General features: G+C 43.0%; 1 protein-coding gene across 1 annotated transcript; it reads left to right on the forward strand.

The window, feature by feature from the left end:
* Window positions 1–10,441: 10,441 nt before the first annotated feature.
* Window positions 10,442–17,549, forward strand: LOC128709596 (fasciclin-3-like). Its single transcript, XM_053804602.1, has 4 exons — window positions 10,442–10,499; window positions 14,925–15,587; window positions 17,021–17,202; window positions 17,295–17,549. Exons 1-4 carry the CDS (start codon window positions 10,442–10,444, stop codon window positions 17,547–17,549), a joined length of 1,158 nt encoding a protein of 385 aa, XP_053660577.1.
* Window positions 17,550–19,027: the final 1,478 nt, after the last annotated feature.

A 19,027-nucleotide genomic window follows, 5' to 3' on the forward strand; every position in this document is an offset into this window, starting at 1 on the left:
TTTGGTGTACCAACAAGGACTTTTTTGCAATCGTAAAATAACTCAACTCTTTTTAACACTAAATCCCCTGGAATGACGTACAGAACGGAGTAACTATTTCCACAACTCACTACAACACTGTTACTTTCTAAAGTACAGAGAGCTTGCCAATATCGACATCAATATCAGCCATCTATCATTAAAGCTATTCCAATTTTAATCGAACCTGGCATGCAATCGAGCAAACGATTCACGCTGATACAACTGTCAATTACGGATTAAATTCCTGCTGCAATCCATTTTCCCGGGCGGAACGTCATCCGAAAATACGTCCCACAGGCACCTCACGCCCACTTGCTTCCAATTGTTTGCCAAAGAACACTACATCCCCCATCCCCGCATATCGGTTTGCTGATGAATCACTATTCATTAAAACGAGCTGACTCTACGAGCAACTTGTCATATACCGGTGAAGGTATCGGATTCCCCCAATCCCGCCCCGTGTGTGGTGTGCACAATCAACGGGCAAAACTGGGAAAACATTCCTTTCCGGCGTTGGGAAAAGCAAATCACGAACAAACCCGGACAGTCCTGCATGATGATGATCACTCCGAACATTCCTAATATCGGTACTGGTTCCGTTTACGGCTAGGCCATTCCCGTTGTGCGCACGGAACAGAGACACCGGGGCAAGGGCTCAGACCAGGCAAAGGTTTAGAGTCAAACAATTAATTACTTTAATTAAGTTACTCATCCGATATTCGACCACAAACTGGCACTGGCTCACATCCCATCATGGTGGTGGTTTGGGATGGAAGAATGGAACGGATTTTCTTTACCTGCAATTAGGAGAACAAATGTGATAAAAAACATAATCGTTAGCTTCTTCGGTCGTCTTCGAGTCGACATGGCTTGAGACGCATGTATATTCATTCGTCGAATTGATTAGATGAATGTATAGGCTGCATTAATTCCGTCCCATAATACGCTCCCCGTGCTGATCTGCCTCTTCTACTGCTGCCCACCCCCACTGGAACTAACCAATGTCCTAAATTATTCATTTATTCTTACGTACGTCTTGTTGCCGGCCGCCCAAGGCTAAAAGTGAGCAGAACCGGAACTGGTCAAAAATGTACCATTATGCTTTCGAAACAAAATCGGTACAAAAAGGATAAGATTATAGAGCATCGAAATCAACACGGACAATGTAGCAGACGCAGAATACCAAAACAAAAAAAGAAAACGCACTCCACTCTCCATTTTCTTTTCAACCAAAACAGGAAGGCAAAAGGAAGAAGTATGCAATCACAATAACGCTTATTCTCGTACCGCCGTTGACAAATCTTGATAGCATGGAAATGAAGATGCGCATAAATGAAATTTGACTCTTAATTAAAAATGGACCAGTCCAATGGATTTCAACTTCGGGCACAGACTTTTCTTCGTGTCCTGGCGATGGGGATGATAGCGTATCAGCAGCACGACCCACTGCACAAGATGAAGAACGTCAATTTATTCATTCATTCCGGCCGGAATCGGCGATGGCAATTTGTTTGTAAAACAAAGAACAGAACAAACTATAAAATGATCTATTTCCAGACAAAATGGCAAGCCAAATCAGGGCCTAGTCATTACCCTTTACGTCAGTAAAATATCCTTTAGTTTAATGGCTTTTCCTAAAAACAAGGTCCTGGCGGGAAGGATATACATGTTTATTGGGCAGTTTGTTTTTTGTAGTCAATTGCTATTCTTCGATGTGCTGTAACTATCTTTAGTCTTATTGATCAATTAAACCTTTGTTTTGAAGTTTAATTTCAAACTGTTCTGACAGTTTGATCGTATCTTTGGTCGGTAAAACGTCAGATGTGTTTATAATGTTTCTTACCAATAATAGACAATTTTTTAAACACTTCTAAACCACATCAATAAACGCAATCTTGTCGAATAAACAACTCTTTCGAAACTCACATCAATGTGTCATGTCTTACTTTTATCTCCATACCGCTGGGCCGTAGACACCCTGCATTGTCCGCAAGCGATAAAAACCCATCATCTTGATCGTATCGTACAACCCCAGGAAAAGAAGCTCGATCATCTGGTACACGCCAGTGTGTCATAAACTTCCCATCCGTATAGACCACCGTGACAAACCATCATCAGATAGCATGAAACAAACCACGAAAACCATGCACAACACGATCATCGATTGCGGCTACACACGACCCTAATAAACATCTCAAAGCACATCAGTCAGTCGCCCTCAACAAAGCCTTCGACAACTACGACAATGTGTAGCTGTTACCGAGACATTGATTTGGCGAACGAACGGACGGAAGTTGCTTTTAATTACGCGACCCGGACCTATTCCGGCATGGAAATGATTGTTCGATGCGGCACCCGTGGCACGACTGTAAAACTAGCTCCGAGAGCGAAGGCTGGTTTCAGTTTGGTTTTTTGACTTTGCGCGAAGGTTGTAGGGTTCTGGGGGAGTGCCGGCACCTTCGGCATGCAACTGCAGCAGTGCCATTCTTTCGCTGCTGATGAGTATGCTGACGGGGAATGATGATCTCATCATTTCGATGCTGACGGTTAAAAGTCACTCCATCATACCTACCGCTCGCAATCAGCATTCATTGCCGTTGCATTGTCGGCAAGGAGCTTCATTACAACGGGCGATAAATGGGACGGCTAGATCAACGGTAATGGGTGTGTGGTAGAAGCCCATCCTAGACACCGCAGGAGAACAATGCGAGATTGGATAGTCATTTATAGAAAAAGAGCACCAATTAAAAATAACCTCAGGGTGGAGGACTCAAGGGAAGAATTTATTGTACTCAAAACTTCAACAATGGTCTAATTACTGCACGATTACTCATTAATATTCGCTGTTTAAGTAATCTACTGTCAACAATGTGAATCAATCGTCCTACCAATCAACTCCAATGCAAACTCCTCAGGTTGCAACAAACTTGAGAATTCGCTGTTGCCATTAACAATAGGAAAATGGTTTTGTATAATTTAAATTTTAGACATGACACACATTATTATAACATACTTTTGAATGTTCATCGAAAAACGACTGCACTACAAACAAATTTATGTTAATAACATTGCAGAGCATGAGTTGGTCCATATCAGCAAAGGAGAACTTCTGGAAAAGACACTATTTCTCCGGATATTTTAAAGGAATTGCTAGTGCAATTAGAAGAACGTTCGATTATATTACATTCCATAGGCAGACTATATAAGATAAACAGTTTTAGCACTATAAGAACACAAACCTTAAAAAAAACCATCTCACAGAGCAGCCTGCATGGGTGCGTTATCAAGTTATGAAAATTTTGTAAAAAAACACCCCTTTATTGTACGTTTGTCATCTCAATATTTATGAAGGCTCTTACGTATCCTTAACTATAAAAACAATAACTTGTTACAGCAAGGACTACGGTTTTGACTCGTTTTAAGAATTCTTCGAGGCAATCACTATCAACCGGTCAACCGTTCGTCGTTGAATCGTTTTATTAAACCTTTTTGGTGGATATAGTTACGGTATCATTCGATCTAAAACAGATGCAAAGGTTGGGTCGTCCAGTATTATTCTAATAGCATGACCAGCCTATTGCACTACACAATATTCAGGACTATGTGCTGTTAGAAGCTTTGAACAGTTTTGGTCAATGTAGATCGTGGAGAGCATTTTATTTATTCAGAAGAGAATTCTGAAGAGAACTCCAAATAAACTCGTTTTGAAATTTAAAACATTGTGCTTTGCCTTTTCTTGCGCATTCGTTCGTTCTTTCAAATGTCATACAGAACGCAAACAAAGCCAACCGAAAAATACCCCATCCAATCGTACCTGCGACATTCAACCCATCGGTGGCTGTTGCATTCCACGATACGGTTCACAACCGCTACACCCGGCAATCGATTTAGGCCATAAAAACACGATCGTTCCGTTCCGCGCAGCACGGGCAAAGAATCCCAAGCCAAGGAAACGGGCCAAGAAAACCGGTCACCCACATTTGCCTTCCCGCAAAAGGTAATTGGCCGTAAAAATTGTCCCAATCGCAACGTCCGCTCCACCTGCACGATCGCAAGCTGACGATTTTTCGCGTCACCAACCGGCGAGTGGATGAAAACGTACGTTTATTAAGGTCACCGAGAGTGGTGTTGAAGTAGCCCATCAGATCACTTTCTCCGCTGTTGTCATTGAGTCATGTAAAACTGATCGAAACAAATTAACGTGTGCGGGGTTCTAGGGCGCACCACAGCCGGCGACGGTGGCGTTCAAAACAAGCCACTAAAATACACCATTTTAGGTTAACATCGGTTTCCGATATGCTTCATTTGCATACCGGCCCAGTGCGTAGCATGAAAATCTGATAACGTACCAGCCTCGGCTGCTTCACACCTTAACTCTTCGCTTCCGCTTATGTTGCGTGCCGCTTGAGATGATTTTCTCTCTTCATTTTCTGCTTCATCTGCCTCGATCCAAAGCATCCACATATTATGCTTCACATCTCATTCTCCGTCGCAAACACACACACACAAACACACACAGGGGTCGAGGGGAACGAACGCGCTCAAGAAGTACCATCATCATTTCGCGCTTTCGCGGATCGGCTCAGTCACATTTTGGCTGCCGCATCGACGCCACGGCAGTCTGCGCGATTCGTATTTCAGTACGCGGAAACAATACACAACAGAGAGAGAGAGAGAGAGATACATACACGCACGTCGCTAATCCACAACACAAAAGTTATTAGACTTTGCATTGTACATCCATATAAACTGGCAACACTGCCACCGTTCAGTAGCGCCGAAGTCTTCGTGCCCGATCGTGTGAACGAGTTTCGTTGCGTAGTGCGTTTACGCGCGTGACTCAGCTTGTGCCGTTGTGCTGATAATGGGCACGGAAAAACACTCAACAATTCCATCCACGAACTAACATTGTAAACCGGTGTGTGGTGTAATTGCGTACGGGAAGCACTGCACGGCTCCAGACCAGCCGTAGAATGTGATTGTCCTACCCCCGGTGGACCAGTGTGATCGTATTCGGAAGAATTTGTTGAATTATTGATCGGTGATTACCGGCGGTTTGTGGCGCGCATTTACCCGGTGTACAGGTGTTAACCTTCGAGCGAGATCAGACCGTGAACTTGATAGTTTGGAATGATGGCTCTCGTAATTCGTGGACGCGTATGGTGATGGTACGGCTTGTATGAGGCGATGAGAAACCTTCGCTCAAATGTTTCATGATGCATCTGCGAGGTCCTCAATTTGTGAATACATGTGAAGATAAATTAGCGGTCGGAGATTCATGCCAGTGAGGTCTATATAATCAATCAAACTAACGATTTACAACCTGGAACTACTTTGTTGTATTTACTTCGTTTCGCTTTTGCGTACAAGATGTTTTGTCGAAATGTGTATGTTGATGTAGAAACAGTATTTATTGTCCACCTATTTAAGATTGTAGCCTAGGGGTTATATCATTGGTGAACCCCGTTCTTCAACAAGTGTAACAAGTAGTTATAAATAATAAAACTACAAAAAGATGACCATCTCTCGCCATTTAAATTACTAGTTATTAAATACTTAAATATTTCCTTAGTTTAAATTGCAATTAGACACTAATACTATTCGTAGAAATCCCTCGTATGTACTAACGTTTGTCATGGTATAGCTTGGTGTAGATTTTTTCACAAACTATATTGGATATTCAGGTCCTTGTTTCAGGTCGGGAGCTGGTCCATTCGGTTTATAAGACTAAACTTTACAAATTCCAAGATTTTTTGCAATATTAGTATATTTTAGTAAGACTCCAATCAATGACCCCGTTTGCCTTTGCTCGATCGATTCATTAAGTAAACTCTAACAAAAGTGTCGCATGCAAACATTCAAATAGTGATACTTCATCCTAAGCGTGTTGTTTACCGTTCCAAACCTCATAAGCTTTTTTGTTAACTTTCACCACCAAGATGGCCATTTAAGAGTAAAAGTAAACAACATTTTCAGCTATATTAACTCAAGCTTTGCTTACATCTACAACTTTCGATTTGAACACAGCGCAACTCGTGACCGGATCTTTACAAACATTCCTAATTATGTCATTTGTTTACGCGTACACTTATCACATCGAGAGCGATGCATCAACCGTACCGTAAGAGCACTTGTCGGTAATTAATGAGCTTCCTTATCGTGCGACACAGCTCATACACAGCCTGCTAATTTGCATCAATTAACACTCGTCAGCCCTTTTTAAACCGTCCACGACCCTTGGCAAACTGACGCCACTTGAGATGATACCGTTGCCCTTGTTGGGTATTAAAAAAAAAAGAACCTCTTACACTTAACATCCTCCTTAATTGAACTCCAATAGAATCTAACTGGATGCACATGACCTTGAGGTCACTGTGCCGATCTCGCAACCCGTGACACGCATTTGCAACATCTGGCACGGAACGTCAACGGCACCCTCTGCCAGAAAGCACCATAATGATGCCCATTACTCACCGAAACTAAATCAAATCCACAGCTACCTCCAGCTGTGCAAGAGGACGGAATAAGATGCCCAGGAAAGGGCCGTTTTTCCCAGCTGCGGGAAATGTCTGACATTGACATATCGTTAAGCAGTACGTTGCTCGCACAAATCAAGGTCAACCTTCCCGGTGTTGGCCCTTCCCGCCGTCGCATACTCAACATCACTAGTCTTCTGGTGCGTGTTTGTTGTCATCAGCTCATTGGGAGGGCCAGGGGGAAAATCCTACCGAAGATGTGTCAAGCCTGGTAACATAAGGAAAAGCACCACCGAGTAAGCCGCAGTACCCGCAAGATCGATAAAAATAATACAAAAATGTCGTGTGTTCCATTCCGTTCCGACGCGACGGTGGCATATCTTGGGTGGTACTTACACCGGGATCTTTGTACCACCTTCCTACAACACTTCACGGGGCGGTGGTTTCCCTTAGTAACACGCAGCACATTGCTTCATGCCTATTTTCGGTGCCGAATGTTTGCTGCTCATTTGCATCTTCTGGAGAATGGTGGCCTGCTTTCGGAGGAAGTAGAACATAAGTTCAGCGCATAATGGTGGCCTTTGAGTGCCGCCGCTGTATGTCGGAGGGTAATTGTCAGCGGAACCAGCAATTAGACTCGCTTCGGAACGAAGAGAAGGGTTGTCTTTTTTTGGTCAACGATTTCGTAAATTAAGAGGAGTGTGAATAGAATGCAAAATGGGTGTGGTAAAATGAGCGATTTGACTAGCACCGAGATAGATTTAAAAATTTTGAACGAATTTTGAACGAGTTTCGAATGAATTGCTAAGGCATTTTTTCCAATTTGCTTCCCCGTTTGAAAAGGAATTAGAAAAACATTACACGCTGTATGCAACGTCCATGGACAAAAAATTAACGACCTGACACTAATTTCCCCTGTTCCAAGCGATGTCAATCTTCCCACTCGAATTATCTCAACCGTGTGCTCTAATTTTACCACAAGCACACACACACAAAATTCCGTCATATGAAATCATTGTTCTCACGCGCATTGACACACGCCACGAAGACGTAGCGGATTTGTGCACAAAAGCGACGTGAAGCTAAATGAAAGTATACACCATCTCTTGCACTGCGCAGAAAAAACTCCTCCAGCAGCAGGTTTGGCGCGAAAATAAAAAGCGAACAAACCGCACAAACAAGTAAACTGGCTGTGGCGGTTAAGCTAATGTTAACTTGATGAGTTAACTACGATTTCGAAAGCCAAAGGTGCCGAAACCTTTGCATTGTCCGCTGACGAAACGATGCACATCTTGGCTCCGTGAGCCGGACGGAATGAACGAATGGAGGGCCGGTTACGATGGTCCAAGGTACGGCCGATGGTTTTATGTTCAATCAAGCACCGAGCAGAGCAGTTTGACATTTGAAGTTTTTATTGTGTGCAATGGAAAATCAATAAAGCCTTGCATCGATCAAATCGTGATGATCGTATTTCCCTTGCGCTAATACGAGTCTGTCCACTAGAGTTATTGTTCATAAATCAGATATATCTTTGCAATGGATTGCATTGGTTCTCTGGTCAATGTTCTTGGACATATAAGGACGTCCTATAGAACTCGAAACAATCACTCGGAAACGAAGGAGGAATATCTTAAGAAGCGCATTACACACCAACCAGAACATGAAAGAATCAGCTGTAAAGTCTATTGCACTGAATATCCTCTTATGTTTCTGTCTGAAAAAGTCAAGGTCCCAACGAGAATTGGATTCTGAACGTGCGAGGTGCTAAGAGATGTCCTTATCTTCTTCACTATGAAGGCATCAAAGTGTTATCTCAATTATCAGCAATTAGTTACAGTACTTTAATACTAATCTCAACATGCATGTGCAAAATACATTAATGCCGGATTGAAGTAATTGATCTATTCATGAGGAATAGAAGACTGTTAATTTAAATAATAAATCATCACTTAGAAAATGCGCTCATCCATGCCATTACACTACGAAGAACGAAGAACCTTACCTTACCTGCAAGATTGACAAATTATTCATCATTAATATTAATCGTCAATTAAACCTTTACGAGGTATACACAAAAAAAAAACCCACCGAACTAATTTGAATACCCACACGACCGGCAAATCGATCTAGCCCCGAAAGAGAGCCCCGTCATCTCGGAGAGTCAGCACCAAACCGAAAACCCCTCCGCCACAGCAGCGCAACGCTCGCAACAAACATTGACCGATTCGCAACACAGCTGCAAACTCTGGAACGAAGCGTCTGCAACGCGTGTTTGACTTTCGTACGTAATGTGCCGCCGGTTTGTGCGGGTGGCCAAAAGTGCGTAACCGTGTTGTGGGGTGGGCCGAGGCACCAACACAATACAGCGGTCCGGCACCGGTGTGGATGGGGCAGAGCGTAAAAGCAGACCAGAGTGTGGGTATAAATAAAAAAAAGCCCCCCCATCTATGTCAACCTCAAGTGCAACCGACCTAGGGGAAGCCAAAAAACCGAAATTTGACTTTGAAACTGTTGTGGGATGCGGGATCGATGGTGGGTTTTTTTTTTCTTTCCCTCTTTACACAATGGGGGCAAACAGACTTTTAAACGTCCAAATACTTTATGTTTTCTCTCGCCCCGTATTGGCTGACCGTTTTTGGTTAATGTGTTTGTTTGAGTTAGGCGTAAACTCTTTTGACGTATGAAGTTTGTTTCTGATATCAACTGAATCGATTTATTTGGAAAAAAAATTAAAATAATTAAAATACTAAATAATGAAATAATTCAAATTTAAATAAATTAAATAAAAAGGGTTTATTAAGGTAACGTTAATAATAACTCAATCTGGACCATCGTCTGTGGAAAGAGAACTTTGAATATCCAAGTCACAAATGTCAACAACGTTGTATCGAATCACCCAAACCATTAATCCATCTGCTTACAATTTAACAAATCATAATTTAAAACCATTACCTCTTTTTTACTAACATAACAAAACATTAGCCTTGTACGTTAACAGTTTATTTATAAAGCATAATTAATAAAATACTAACGCAATGTTCATAAAACTTTACCAAGCAACTCCGTGCAGCGGACACATAGTGCATTCGGGTGCCATAGTTCTGTTTTCCATTACCTCCAACGCAACCAAAGTCGAGCGTTTACGTAGCGCTAGCTTCTGGTGTAAGTGTAGTAACGAATTAGTCACTTCGCAGACCGGTCACTGCTAGCAGCTGTCCCAGTAGAAGCGTCACCAGCGTCTTATCAGTGCGTCCAGTGGGTGTTCGTGAGACAGTCATAACCATAGACGTCTGAATAGCAGTAGGTAGTTCGCGACTCCGGCCGTGGCTTGTGTTTACTTTTCACGGCTGCTGCTTGTACAGTCACGCGTACCGTGCAAGGGGCAGTGCCAGCTGAAGAGTGTAACGTCGCTGTCGAGATGCGTTAGGTTCGCGGAGAGTTCGCAAAGCGTAAGAGAGCGACAGTGAGTCGCCCATAGTGAGCTTGACAAGGGGGGATTGCAACAGTCCGACTCACACTGCTCACGCTCATCGTACGTCGTCTAGCCTCACCGGTTATAGCCCGAGTCGGATCGATGCCGCCGTTCAGTTCGCTCGACAACCATCGGCTAGCAGGGAGGCGACAACCAAACCGGCACCACGACTTGTGATCAAACCAACCAAAACCGTTCCTTTTGTGTTGTGGTGGGCACGTGTGCTCTCTGCCATCTGTTGTGTGTAAAAAAAAGCGTGAAAATTTTAAAAAACAAATACCGAAACCCGCCGCGCCGTGAACCGCGAAACGAAACAATATCGGTTACTGTGCGCTATCTTCGCACTATCTGAAGGGAGTGCGCTTTTATCCGTTCACAAGGGCGCGCGCGTGTGTGTGTTGTGTCCAGTAGCATCCAGCCCGAATCGTGCCTGCCGTCCAACCCACCGACCTAAACCAATCAAGCATCAAGGATGAGGAATAATCATCGCAGAAATCTTGCCCTTCTGGTGGCATTTTGTTCGTGCTACAGTAAGTGCAATAAAACGTCTACAGACGACGCACCAAACACGTCGATTGCATATCAGCATATATTTATGCTCGACCGGTATCTTAACACACCAACTCCGTTGAACATCCAAACCAGTTCAGCCCGTGCCCCTTTTTTTGTCAGCATTCGCCATTGTTGTTGCCGGCTGTTGTTGTCTTACGGTGGTGCAACTTGAGCAGTTGACGCAAAATAAAACACACACACACACACGAAACACACTCAACCCTAACCTTGAGAACCTGTCGGAGCCAACGAAGAAACGGCATCTGCCGCTTCCTTGAGGCGAAATGTCGTCAATAATGTATCGAGAATGTGTTTCATTTCGCTCGAATGATGCTTAGGCATACTCTCCAACACCCATAGCATCCACTTTCGCGTTCATTCACTCGTGCGCCTCGAGTCGTGTAAGTCGGCGAAGAGGATTTACTTTCTTTCGGAATGTGTTCTAAATTTAACCACACGGCATCATGCCGCGCTGACGCTTCCACGAACGATACTGATTAACGTGCATTCCGTAGCCATCGTCATTTCCCAGCAGAGTTCGTACTGATTTCTTCTTCTGATAGTTATCAACTCTCTTCGAGGAACGATGCGTTCGGACGGTGATAAGAAGCAAAACACCTCGCACACAGTTTCTTATCAGCAGGTGTGTGTTAATTTAAAAACACTCATTTCCGCTCATGATCGTCGATTCGTTGGCCACCGAAGATTGTCTGTTTGTGGTTTTGTTTTTATTTCCAACGTCGGATCTACCTGTAGGCTAAATTTGTACCGTACCGTGTTCGAAGGCAAGCGTAATTGTTATACGCTGTACATCAAATTGCATATTGTGATTATGGTTTCGGTTTTCTTATTTACAAGAAGTAATGTTATGTATTGTTAATTTCTGTTGAGATAGCGACATGCATTCCTTCAATCCATCAATTATCATTTTTTCACTTTGTTCAAACGAAACGTCTTGTTACTGCAAGAAAATGAAAACAACCATCTTCTAATCGTAATATTCTTCTTCATAACAAAATGTAGTACCATCAGTACCATTTTATCAGTTATCAGTGCCATGAGTATATTTCATCGCATACATTATGCCCTTTGATGATAAAGAGTTGTATTATTTTCATTACAGCAAAAAGTTCACACTGCCGGCCGAGTACACCCGGGATAAGGTGACCTTTCACGGTTTGGAGAAGGAAATGTCTTCAAACGATTGTGAATTGTATCTTAGGTTAAGCTACCCCGTTAGTTGTAAGCAATACGGCATGGCCGTCCTTATTGAATAAAAAAGTTCACACTACACTAATTATACGCTCATTTTTTGGACGAATTGTGCCTTTTTAAATATTACATTTACGGGTGTAAAACGAGGTTCCTTTTCACAACATCTGGTTCCAGGACCCTTAAGGAGTTTAAGAGTTTTTTTTTTTTATTTAAAGTGTAACAAGTTACAACTCCGTGAAAAATGTTCTTTACTGTTAAAAAAACAATAACTTTTCATATTAAAAATCATGTTCAGTTATTGCACGTACAAAGCTGAAGGGCCTGTTATCCGTGGCAATCGATAAACCGGCATGCGACCGATCCGTAGTTGCCCGAATAATCGATATTCTAGTCTATATAAAAAAAAAGTCTACTAAACATGGAGAATACTAGCACAAACAAACTAGTATATTTGACTTTTTTGTAAGTTAATAAATGAACCATAAGATTGATTTAAAGTTCATCTTGATCTTTGTTCAGATGAGAGATATATGACAATTCTCAGAGTACAAGATTGGTATGGATCAGCATACTGTCATCAGCATACTGGATCAGCAGCAGCTGTCAAAGGGTGATTTTTTATAAGAGAAATGTATTTCCTGCTGCTTAATTGAAGAAATATTGATTAGTACATACAAAAACCCTGGAAGGTAATGGAGACGTTTTATTCGCTACATTTAACATCAATTTTATCTGATGTTATTTTCACTCACATCTCGGTCACAAACAAGGGAAACAATCTTATTAATTTAACCTTTTGTAAACGGTGTGCGACAATAATTATTCCAGTTCATCAAGGCATCTTCATTAACGCGAGCATCACCGCCACCATATAATTATCATATTAAGCCAATGGAAGATGCATTTTTTGATTAAACGTCTATCAGCTGAAGGTAATCAAAGAAACCAGCGCTGTACCAAATGCTATTTCGTGCACATGCCTGAACACCCACATAACAATGCGCGATTCGTTTAAATGGGTGAGGCTCGCGTCGTCTGAAGCACGTTTCATTCTTGTCGCCGTTGTAAGCAAACGGGCAAAGGAGCACCGATCGTTTCTTAACTAAAACAGTTGTGTTAGCACACATTTCCCTCCGTTCCCCCGTTGGAACCTGGCGTCGAAAGCACACATTCAAAGTTGGTATTGAGTTGGGCCACTGAAGACGCAGTTCAGCTTTATGATTCATCACCATTCGCGCCATACAGTGGAATGTTTTCTTTCTTATCACTGTGCAAACCACGATTGGAATACATAAATGCGTGTCTAAGCTGGAACGTTTCAAACGGCTCGCTTCGGGTTTTCGTTTCCGCCAAAGCGCTAACCGTTTTGGGGGGCGATTGAACAGTTGGACAAAGAACGGGTTGGTCAAAACGAAGCCTAAAAAGTCCTTCGCAATCGTTTGACACGAGTCACGATGCATGTGTCAATGTTTTTTTTTCTTTTACTTTCAAACCGATTTGCCAAATTTAGCTTCCTAAGCGACCATTTTTGTGCCGCCAAGTGGCAGCTACGTACAACCACCGGCTCCTGCCGGCTCATTTCGCAACGCGTTCACTTTCAATCTCTTCGCTTCACATTTGCGTGCCATTGCAATGTGGGCACTGTAATAAATCATTTAATTTTGTGTATTCTGTGCGTTCATTAGAAACACATGGTTGGGGTTTTGCAAACGATACGCTTGGTCTCTCTCCCTCTCTAACCTTCGCAACTCATAAAACTCGTCTAAATAGTAGCATCTGGCCCGCCAAACATCCACTGATTGAGGGAGATAAATTCCAATGGGTAATCATAAAACCAACAACATGAAAAAATGAACGTATGGCTGCTTCATTTTTATGCCACAAAAGCAACCAAAGTTGATTGATACATATTTTGTGATGCACTTACGAAGTTTAACCACCGCTTCTTAACACCCAACTGCAGTGGAATATAATTTTGAATACAAGCGACGTGCTTCACGCTAGTGAATATGCTAACAAATGGTTATGTTTACGGCTCCGGCTGAAATGAAATTGCCAAATTTGTCTGAGCAGTGGCAATGGAAAGGCAAGCAGCAACAGACAAAACCATCCAGGGAAAATGTTGTTTATTTCCTCCAGGAGGGAATTTCCATTCCATCCGGTTCACGAACTCGGCGTTAAATAAATAAACAAACCCATGCCCAAGAACCTCAATTTGCGTCTCGTTTTCGCCAGATCATTCTATTAACGGCCCTGGAAAATTCTGGGCTAAATAGGCAGACATTCAGTGCTCAGTAAGTTTGAGCTCCAAACGAACAATGTCTTGAAGGTGATGTTAAGTTTTAAAATCGCCAAATTGTAACATAAAGTTTGAGAAACAGCGCTTCGAATTTTTAACAAAACCCATACAAAAAACAGATCATTCGATTTTTTCTGACAAATTCAAAGCTAATGTAACGTTTCTTTGAACATCGGTAAAAAATAAATCTCCATAAACATCGAAGATAACTTAAAAAATGAAAAGCACATTCAGTGGGCAAATTGAAACACCTTCAAATCTGTCCTTTTTTGTGGAATTTTCCCAAATTCAAGCAAATCTTGATTGAAGCATTTATTTTTGATGCCAAAAACTCACTATCCTTGAAGCACGCATTATATTGAAAGATGCATTACATTCCCGTCACGTGCGCTTAGTCATAATTCATAATTCCCTATTTGCATTTCACACCCGACTCGCCGTGTGTGCACCGATCTTCCCCCTAACCTTTGCTGGCTGGTTTAATTCCAGATTTGGCAAGCTTGGGTGCGGTGCTACTCGATCTAGATAAGACACGACTGTAACCGACTCCGAGTCATATACCATACCAGACGGTTGAGATCATCCAATCTGGCGGTGGCGTATGACTTCGTACACCCCGACAGCCACTTGAAGAAACGGGAACACCAACCGACGGTTTCCATCTGACGTCTGGTGACCTTCGCTGTGGCCCCGATATAATTATTACAACAATAGACACCCCGTCAGCAGTGTAGGCATTAACCAGACCCGCGAACACACTGAACACAAGCCCTTGACGAGAATGGACCGCCAAGGGTTAACAAAATCAATATTGACTCAATTGCCGCAACACCTTCGCCGTTTCGCGTGGACCACTCACTCACATCTTCACGTTCCTTCTGCTTCACAGGTCTACTAGCACCGGTACAGTCGCAGCACATAGAAACCGTGCCCGCGTCACCATCGTTCCACGCACTGTACGAACGCAACGTGGATCTTCTGTGCCGGTCGGACAAACCCTTCGACCACTGCCAAGTTCAGCTTCCCGGTCCGTCCTCCATAGCATACGACGTCGATAGCTTGCCCGGTGGCGTCAAGCGCATCGGGGATGGTTCCCGCGGTGAGTGTGGCGTACGATTGTCCACCATTACTTCCGAACGGTTCGGAAAGTTCGTCTGCAAACTCACGATCAGTGGCGAACAGCATGAAGCAACGATCGAGCTACGGCAGCTCGTCGCACCGCGCACAACAGACCTGAAGATCTCCAAGTACACGACGCTCGTTGACGGTGGCATACGGGCGAACCAGATGCTGAAGGCGAGATGCACCTCCCGGATGGGATTACCGGCATCGAACCTAACCTGGTTCCTGGACGGCAAACCGATCGACGAGAGCCTGCTCAAACCGGTCCAGATTACCACCGAAATGCAGGACCAGAAAAATCTGGAAACTATCCAGCAGGAGGTGAACATGTACGTCACACCGGAACAGAACGGTTTGGTGCTGGAGTGTGTGGTTAATCATCCCGCATTTAGAACCGAGCAACGGTCGTCCATTCCACTAAACATCAAGTGTAAGTAGCCGGAGCGGAATGTTGAATAATTAGTGTTTTGGGGTGGGTGAGACCCCTGTCAAAATGGGTGAGTCACAGCTGTTTGGTTGATCGGGCTAGAGATATGAACAAAGTCGCATGGGAAACTCCGGTTTCTTTGGGTATTGAATTGGTCATCGATGATTTCTTCAAGCTTTGGATAATCATATTATTAATCAGTATTGAAGATGTGCTTTATCCATATAAAGGACGGCTCGTCTAAAGTAGTTTGGAAACATTGGATAAAGAATGGCAGTACTCCTTAAGGGAATTCCTCAAGGATATTACATCACTAACGAAGATTTCAAATCATCTTTCTTATCTGATAGGTAAAGAACCCGCTCTGTTTGTTAACGAAACCATCAAAATAACTTCTCAATTTTTAAAATCCTATAAACTGTAAAGATTACACTGTGTTCCGGTTCAATTTTTCAATACAATATCTCCTTTTCCAATCTCCGTTTATCGGATTGGAGTGTATCCCATGTTCTGAGTTTGAGGTCAATATAGAGAGTTACTGCGGCACGGCACCTTTGCAAAACAAAAACCCAATAAGCGAGGACTTGGAAGAAAATGTGGTTTTACGACGGCCTCCAAAAAAAAAAACCAACCACTATAAACATCATGGAATGAATTCCAATGAAATTGTTTTAGTAATCTCCCTCTTGGAGCAGCAATCAACATGAGCCTGTAGCAGTAAAACAAGAAATGAACGCTTTCTTCCACCGCCATCGCTGGAAAGATATGGAAATTTTGGGCAACATTATTATTGCGTAGTTGTTGCATGGTCTTGTATTTCCTGTTACAAAGGTATCTGATGTTTTTTTTCCAATAAACGTGACACAGCGTTCGAATCGTTACGCTGACTGTGGCATTTTAAAGTACAAAAGTAGGTTTAGAATCTTACCTCGTAACGACTAATTACTGGAGAGGAATTATTTACCCAGCTACCATACTCAAGCACTTTATGGAAGGAAACCCCTTTTGATGCACCGTTTTCTCGATGCAGCATTAAATATTCATTCACCTTCCCGATTTCGCACAGCATTGCGATCTCGTGCCGCACCGAGTTTACCGGGACGGGCAACGGCAAACTTATCGAGCCCTGTCAAAGTTTACATGAGCTACTAATGAACGGACAAAGAACCGTTTTGTGCATGTGTGGCTGATTATTCCTACACATGTCGTTTGATCTTGCCGCTAGCAGAACCCCAGGACAAGATGTACACGGCACTGCGGAACCCAGGAACCTTGGGCGACACGAAAACCCATCCGGCTGACTGCGCTGGATACAGTACCAAGAATTTACAAACAGCATATCGGTTGACTCCCATTCCACCGACAACGCGTGCCGTTCGTAGAATTATGTTTCATTTTGCCTTTCCCATCTCTGTTTTTCCTTTCCGGTAACACAGTCGCACCGGAAGAGATACCACACATCCATATCGATGAGCTGCCGGCAAGCGGAAGTGCAACGGTCAACATTACAATCCATGCCAACCCGCAACCCATCACCCGATGGACGGTCAATGGGCGGCTGATAAAGGAGGGCGAATCGATAGACATCTACCAGGCATACATACCGCGTCCAACATCCGTAAGACACGGCCAAACAGTTTGGTTTGCCCTGCTTGCAATCCGTTTGTTCCCCGCACTGATCAATGTATCGCATTGCTGCATTCCTTTCAGAGTAAGGGCGACTACAGGGTGCTGCTTAAAAACAACGACTGTACGAAGGAGCGAGCGACGCTGTACACGCTCGAGGCCACGAACGTACTCGGCACGCAGACGTACATCATCAAGGCGGTGCGGGTGGACGATGCGGGCACGGAGGTGATCCGGAACGATGACTACAACTACCACGATGACGGCAACGGATCTACCTTCTGGCTGATAAGCGTCTGGACGTTCTTCTGCTCCGTGATGGCTACACGTCTGTTGTGAATCCACATTGCGTCCCAAATAGTCGTAACAGGGTGGCTTGATCGCCCGGCCAGATGTTGGGGGATGGCCGTGGCCTGTCTGAGAATATTACCCACCAGGATCCGCAACCATGGGCTTACCGGTGATGGGGCTTTGTACAGGAAGGCTACAGGGTGTTGATGGGTGATGGGTAAAATGAGATCCTGTTCGGAAATATTCTCAGTCGGCCAGGTGGTCATCCGCCACGCTGACCAGACACCCCGTGTAGGGTGTGCTTGTCGATTTGTAAATTATGCAAACCAATCCGAATAGTTCCTGCAGAAAAAAAAGTATTTCGGTGAAGCATAAGGCTCGTCACGCTAAACAAAAAAGCAAACTACCTGATTCTATCCACTCCGAGTGGAATTACGCAAAATTCTTTAGCGCTTCTCTTACCCATCGTGTTTTTAATACTAGAATAAGCCCCACTGGGCAGTGGAAAACGACAAGCCAAAAGTGAACTGTGTGTGTGTGAGTGAAAGTAACAATATAAAGTGATGGGAATGTCCGCATCCCGAACGATGAACGTGATTGTGCAATGGAGACGCCCAATGTGAAGCATTTCAATACCCCAGCCAGCTGTGTGCAAAGCTAGATGTGTCAAAACGGAAACGTTATTTATTTGTATTACTCTCTCTAGGAGCAAATGCTTTAATGAAGCTAATAAATAATACGCGATGTCTAAAGGTAACGCAGCATCAACGGCAGTATCAACCGGATCCGACATCGGAAATATGTTAAGCGGTATTCGTTTTAAAATAAAGTATTCGTTTTTTCAAACGTATTAAATAGAATTCGATACAATAAACAGCTAATAAAAGTCAGTATTGTAATGAAAATTACTTGAAAGGAATTTTGATTCGTTGAGTAAAGCGCAGTGATGACTATAATTGCTGTATGAATTAGAATTCCAAAAGTGGAATGTGTGTGTGATGCTGATTGCATACCTATCAGGCGTATATAAGAAAGATGATGAGTACATAGCTTCAGGGGTGTCAAAATCGTTCCGAATTTAAATACAATTCCATCAACAATTTTTTGTTCTGTACATTAATAGGTTATTTTCTCTATTATTATGCCCGTTCTATCATTTTAAATAGCTCACATTAACTGCAACGTTGTTTACATACATTATAGTTTTTTTTTTTATTTTTACTATCTGTGTCAGAAATTTCTGCTTAAATACAGGATTGCAGTTGAAACCGTATTAGAAGCAAAAATTGGGTATGTTTTGCACCGTTCTGCTTGCCGCTGTATTTCAGATTGTTGGAGGAGTTTATCTTAAATATTTCATTCTTACATAGTTCATTTTAAATTGTCCTATACCAATTATCACTAGAGTTATGAAACAATGAACTAAACCAGTACCATTGTTTCAGTTATTTTAAGTAAATGAGCGAACTTCGTTCGTCAAATTATGTTACTGCAGTTAGCGAATAGTCCTATGGATGAACCATCAA

Source organism: Anopheles marshallii, chromosome 2, assembly GCF_943734725.1.
Source record: "Anopheles marshallii chromosome 2, idAnoMarsDA_429_01, whole genome shotgun sequence".
NCBI lineage: Eukaryota > Metazoa > Arthropoda > Insecta > Diptera > Culicidae > Anopheles > Anopheles marshallii.

Bases quoted from the DNA above. Each gene is read 5' to 3' on its own strand.
- LOC128709596 (XM_053804602.1), top strand. From the start codon at position 10,442: ATGAGGAATAATCATCGCAGAAATCTTGCCCTTCTGGTGGCATTTTGT. The intron at 10,500-14,924 runs GTAAGTGCAATA...TCTGCTTCACAG, and splicing joins GGCATTTTGTTCGTGCTACA to GTCTACTAGCACCGGTACAG. The intron at 17,203-17,294 runs GTAAGACACGGC...CATTCCTTTCAG, and splicing joins ACATACCGCGTCCAACATCC to AGTAAGGGCGACTACAGGGT.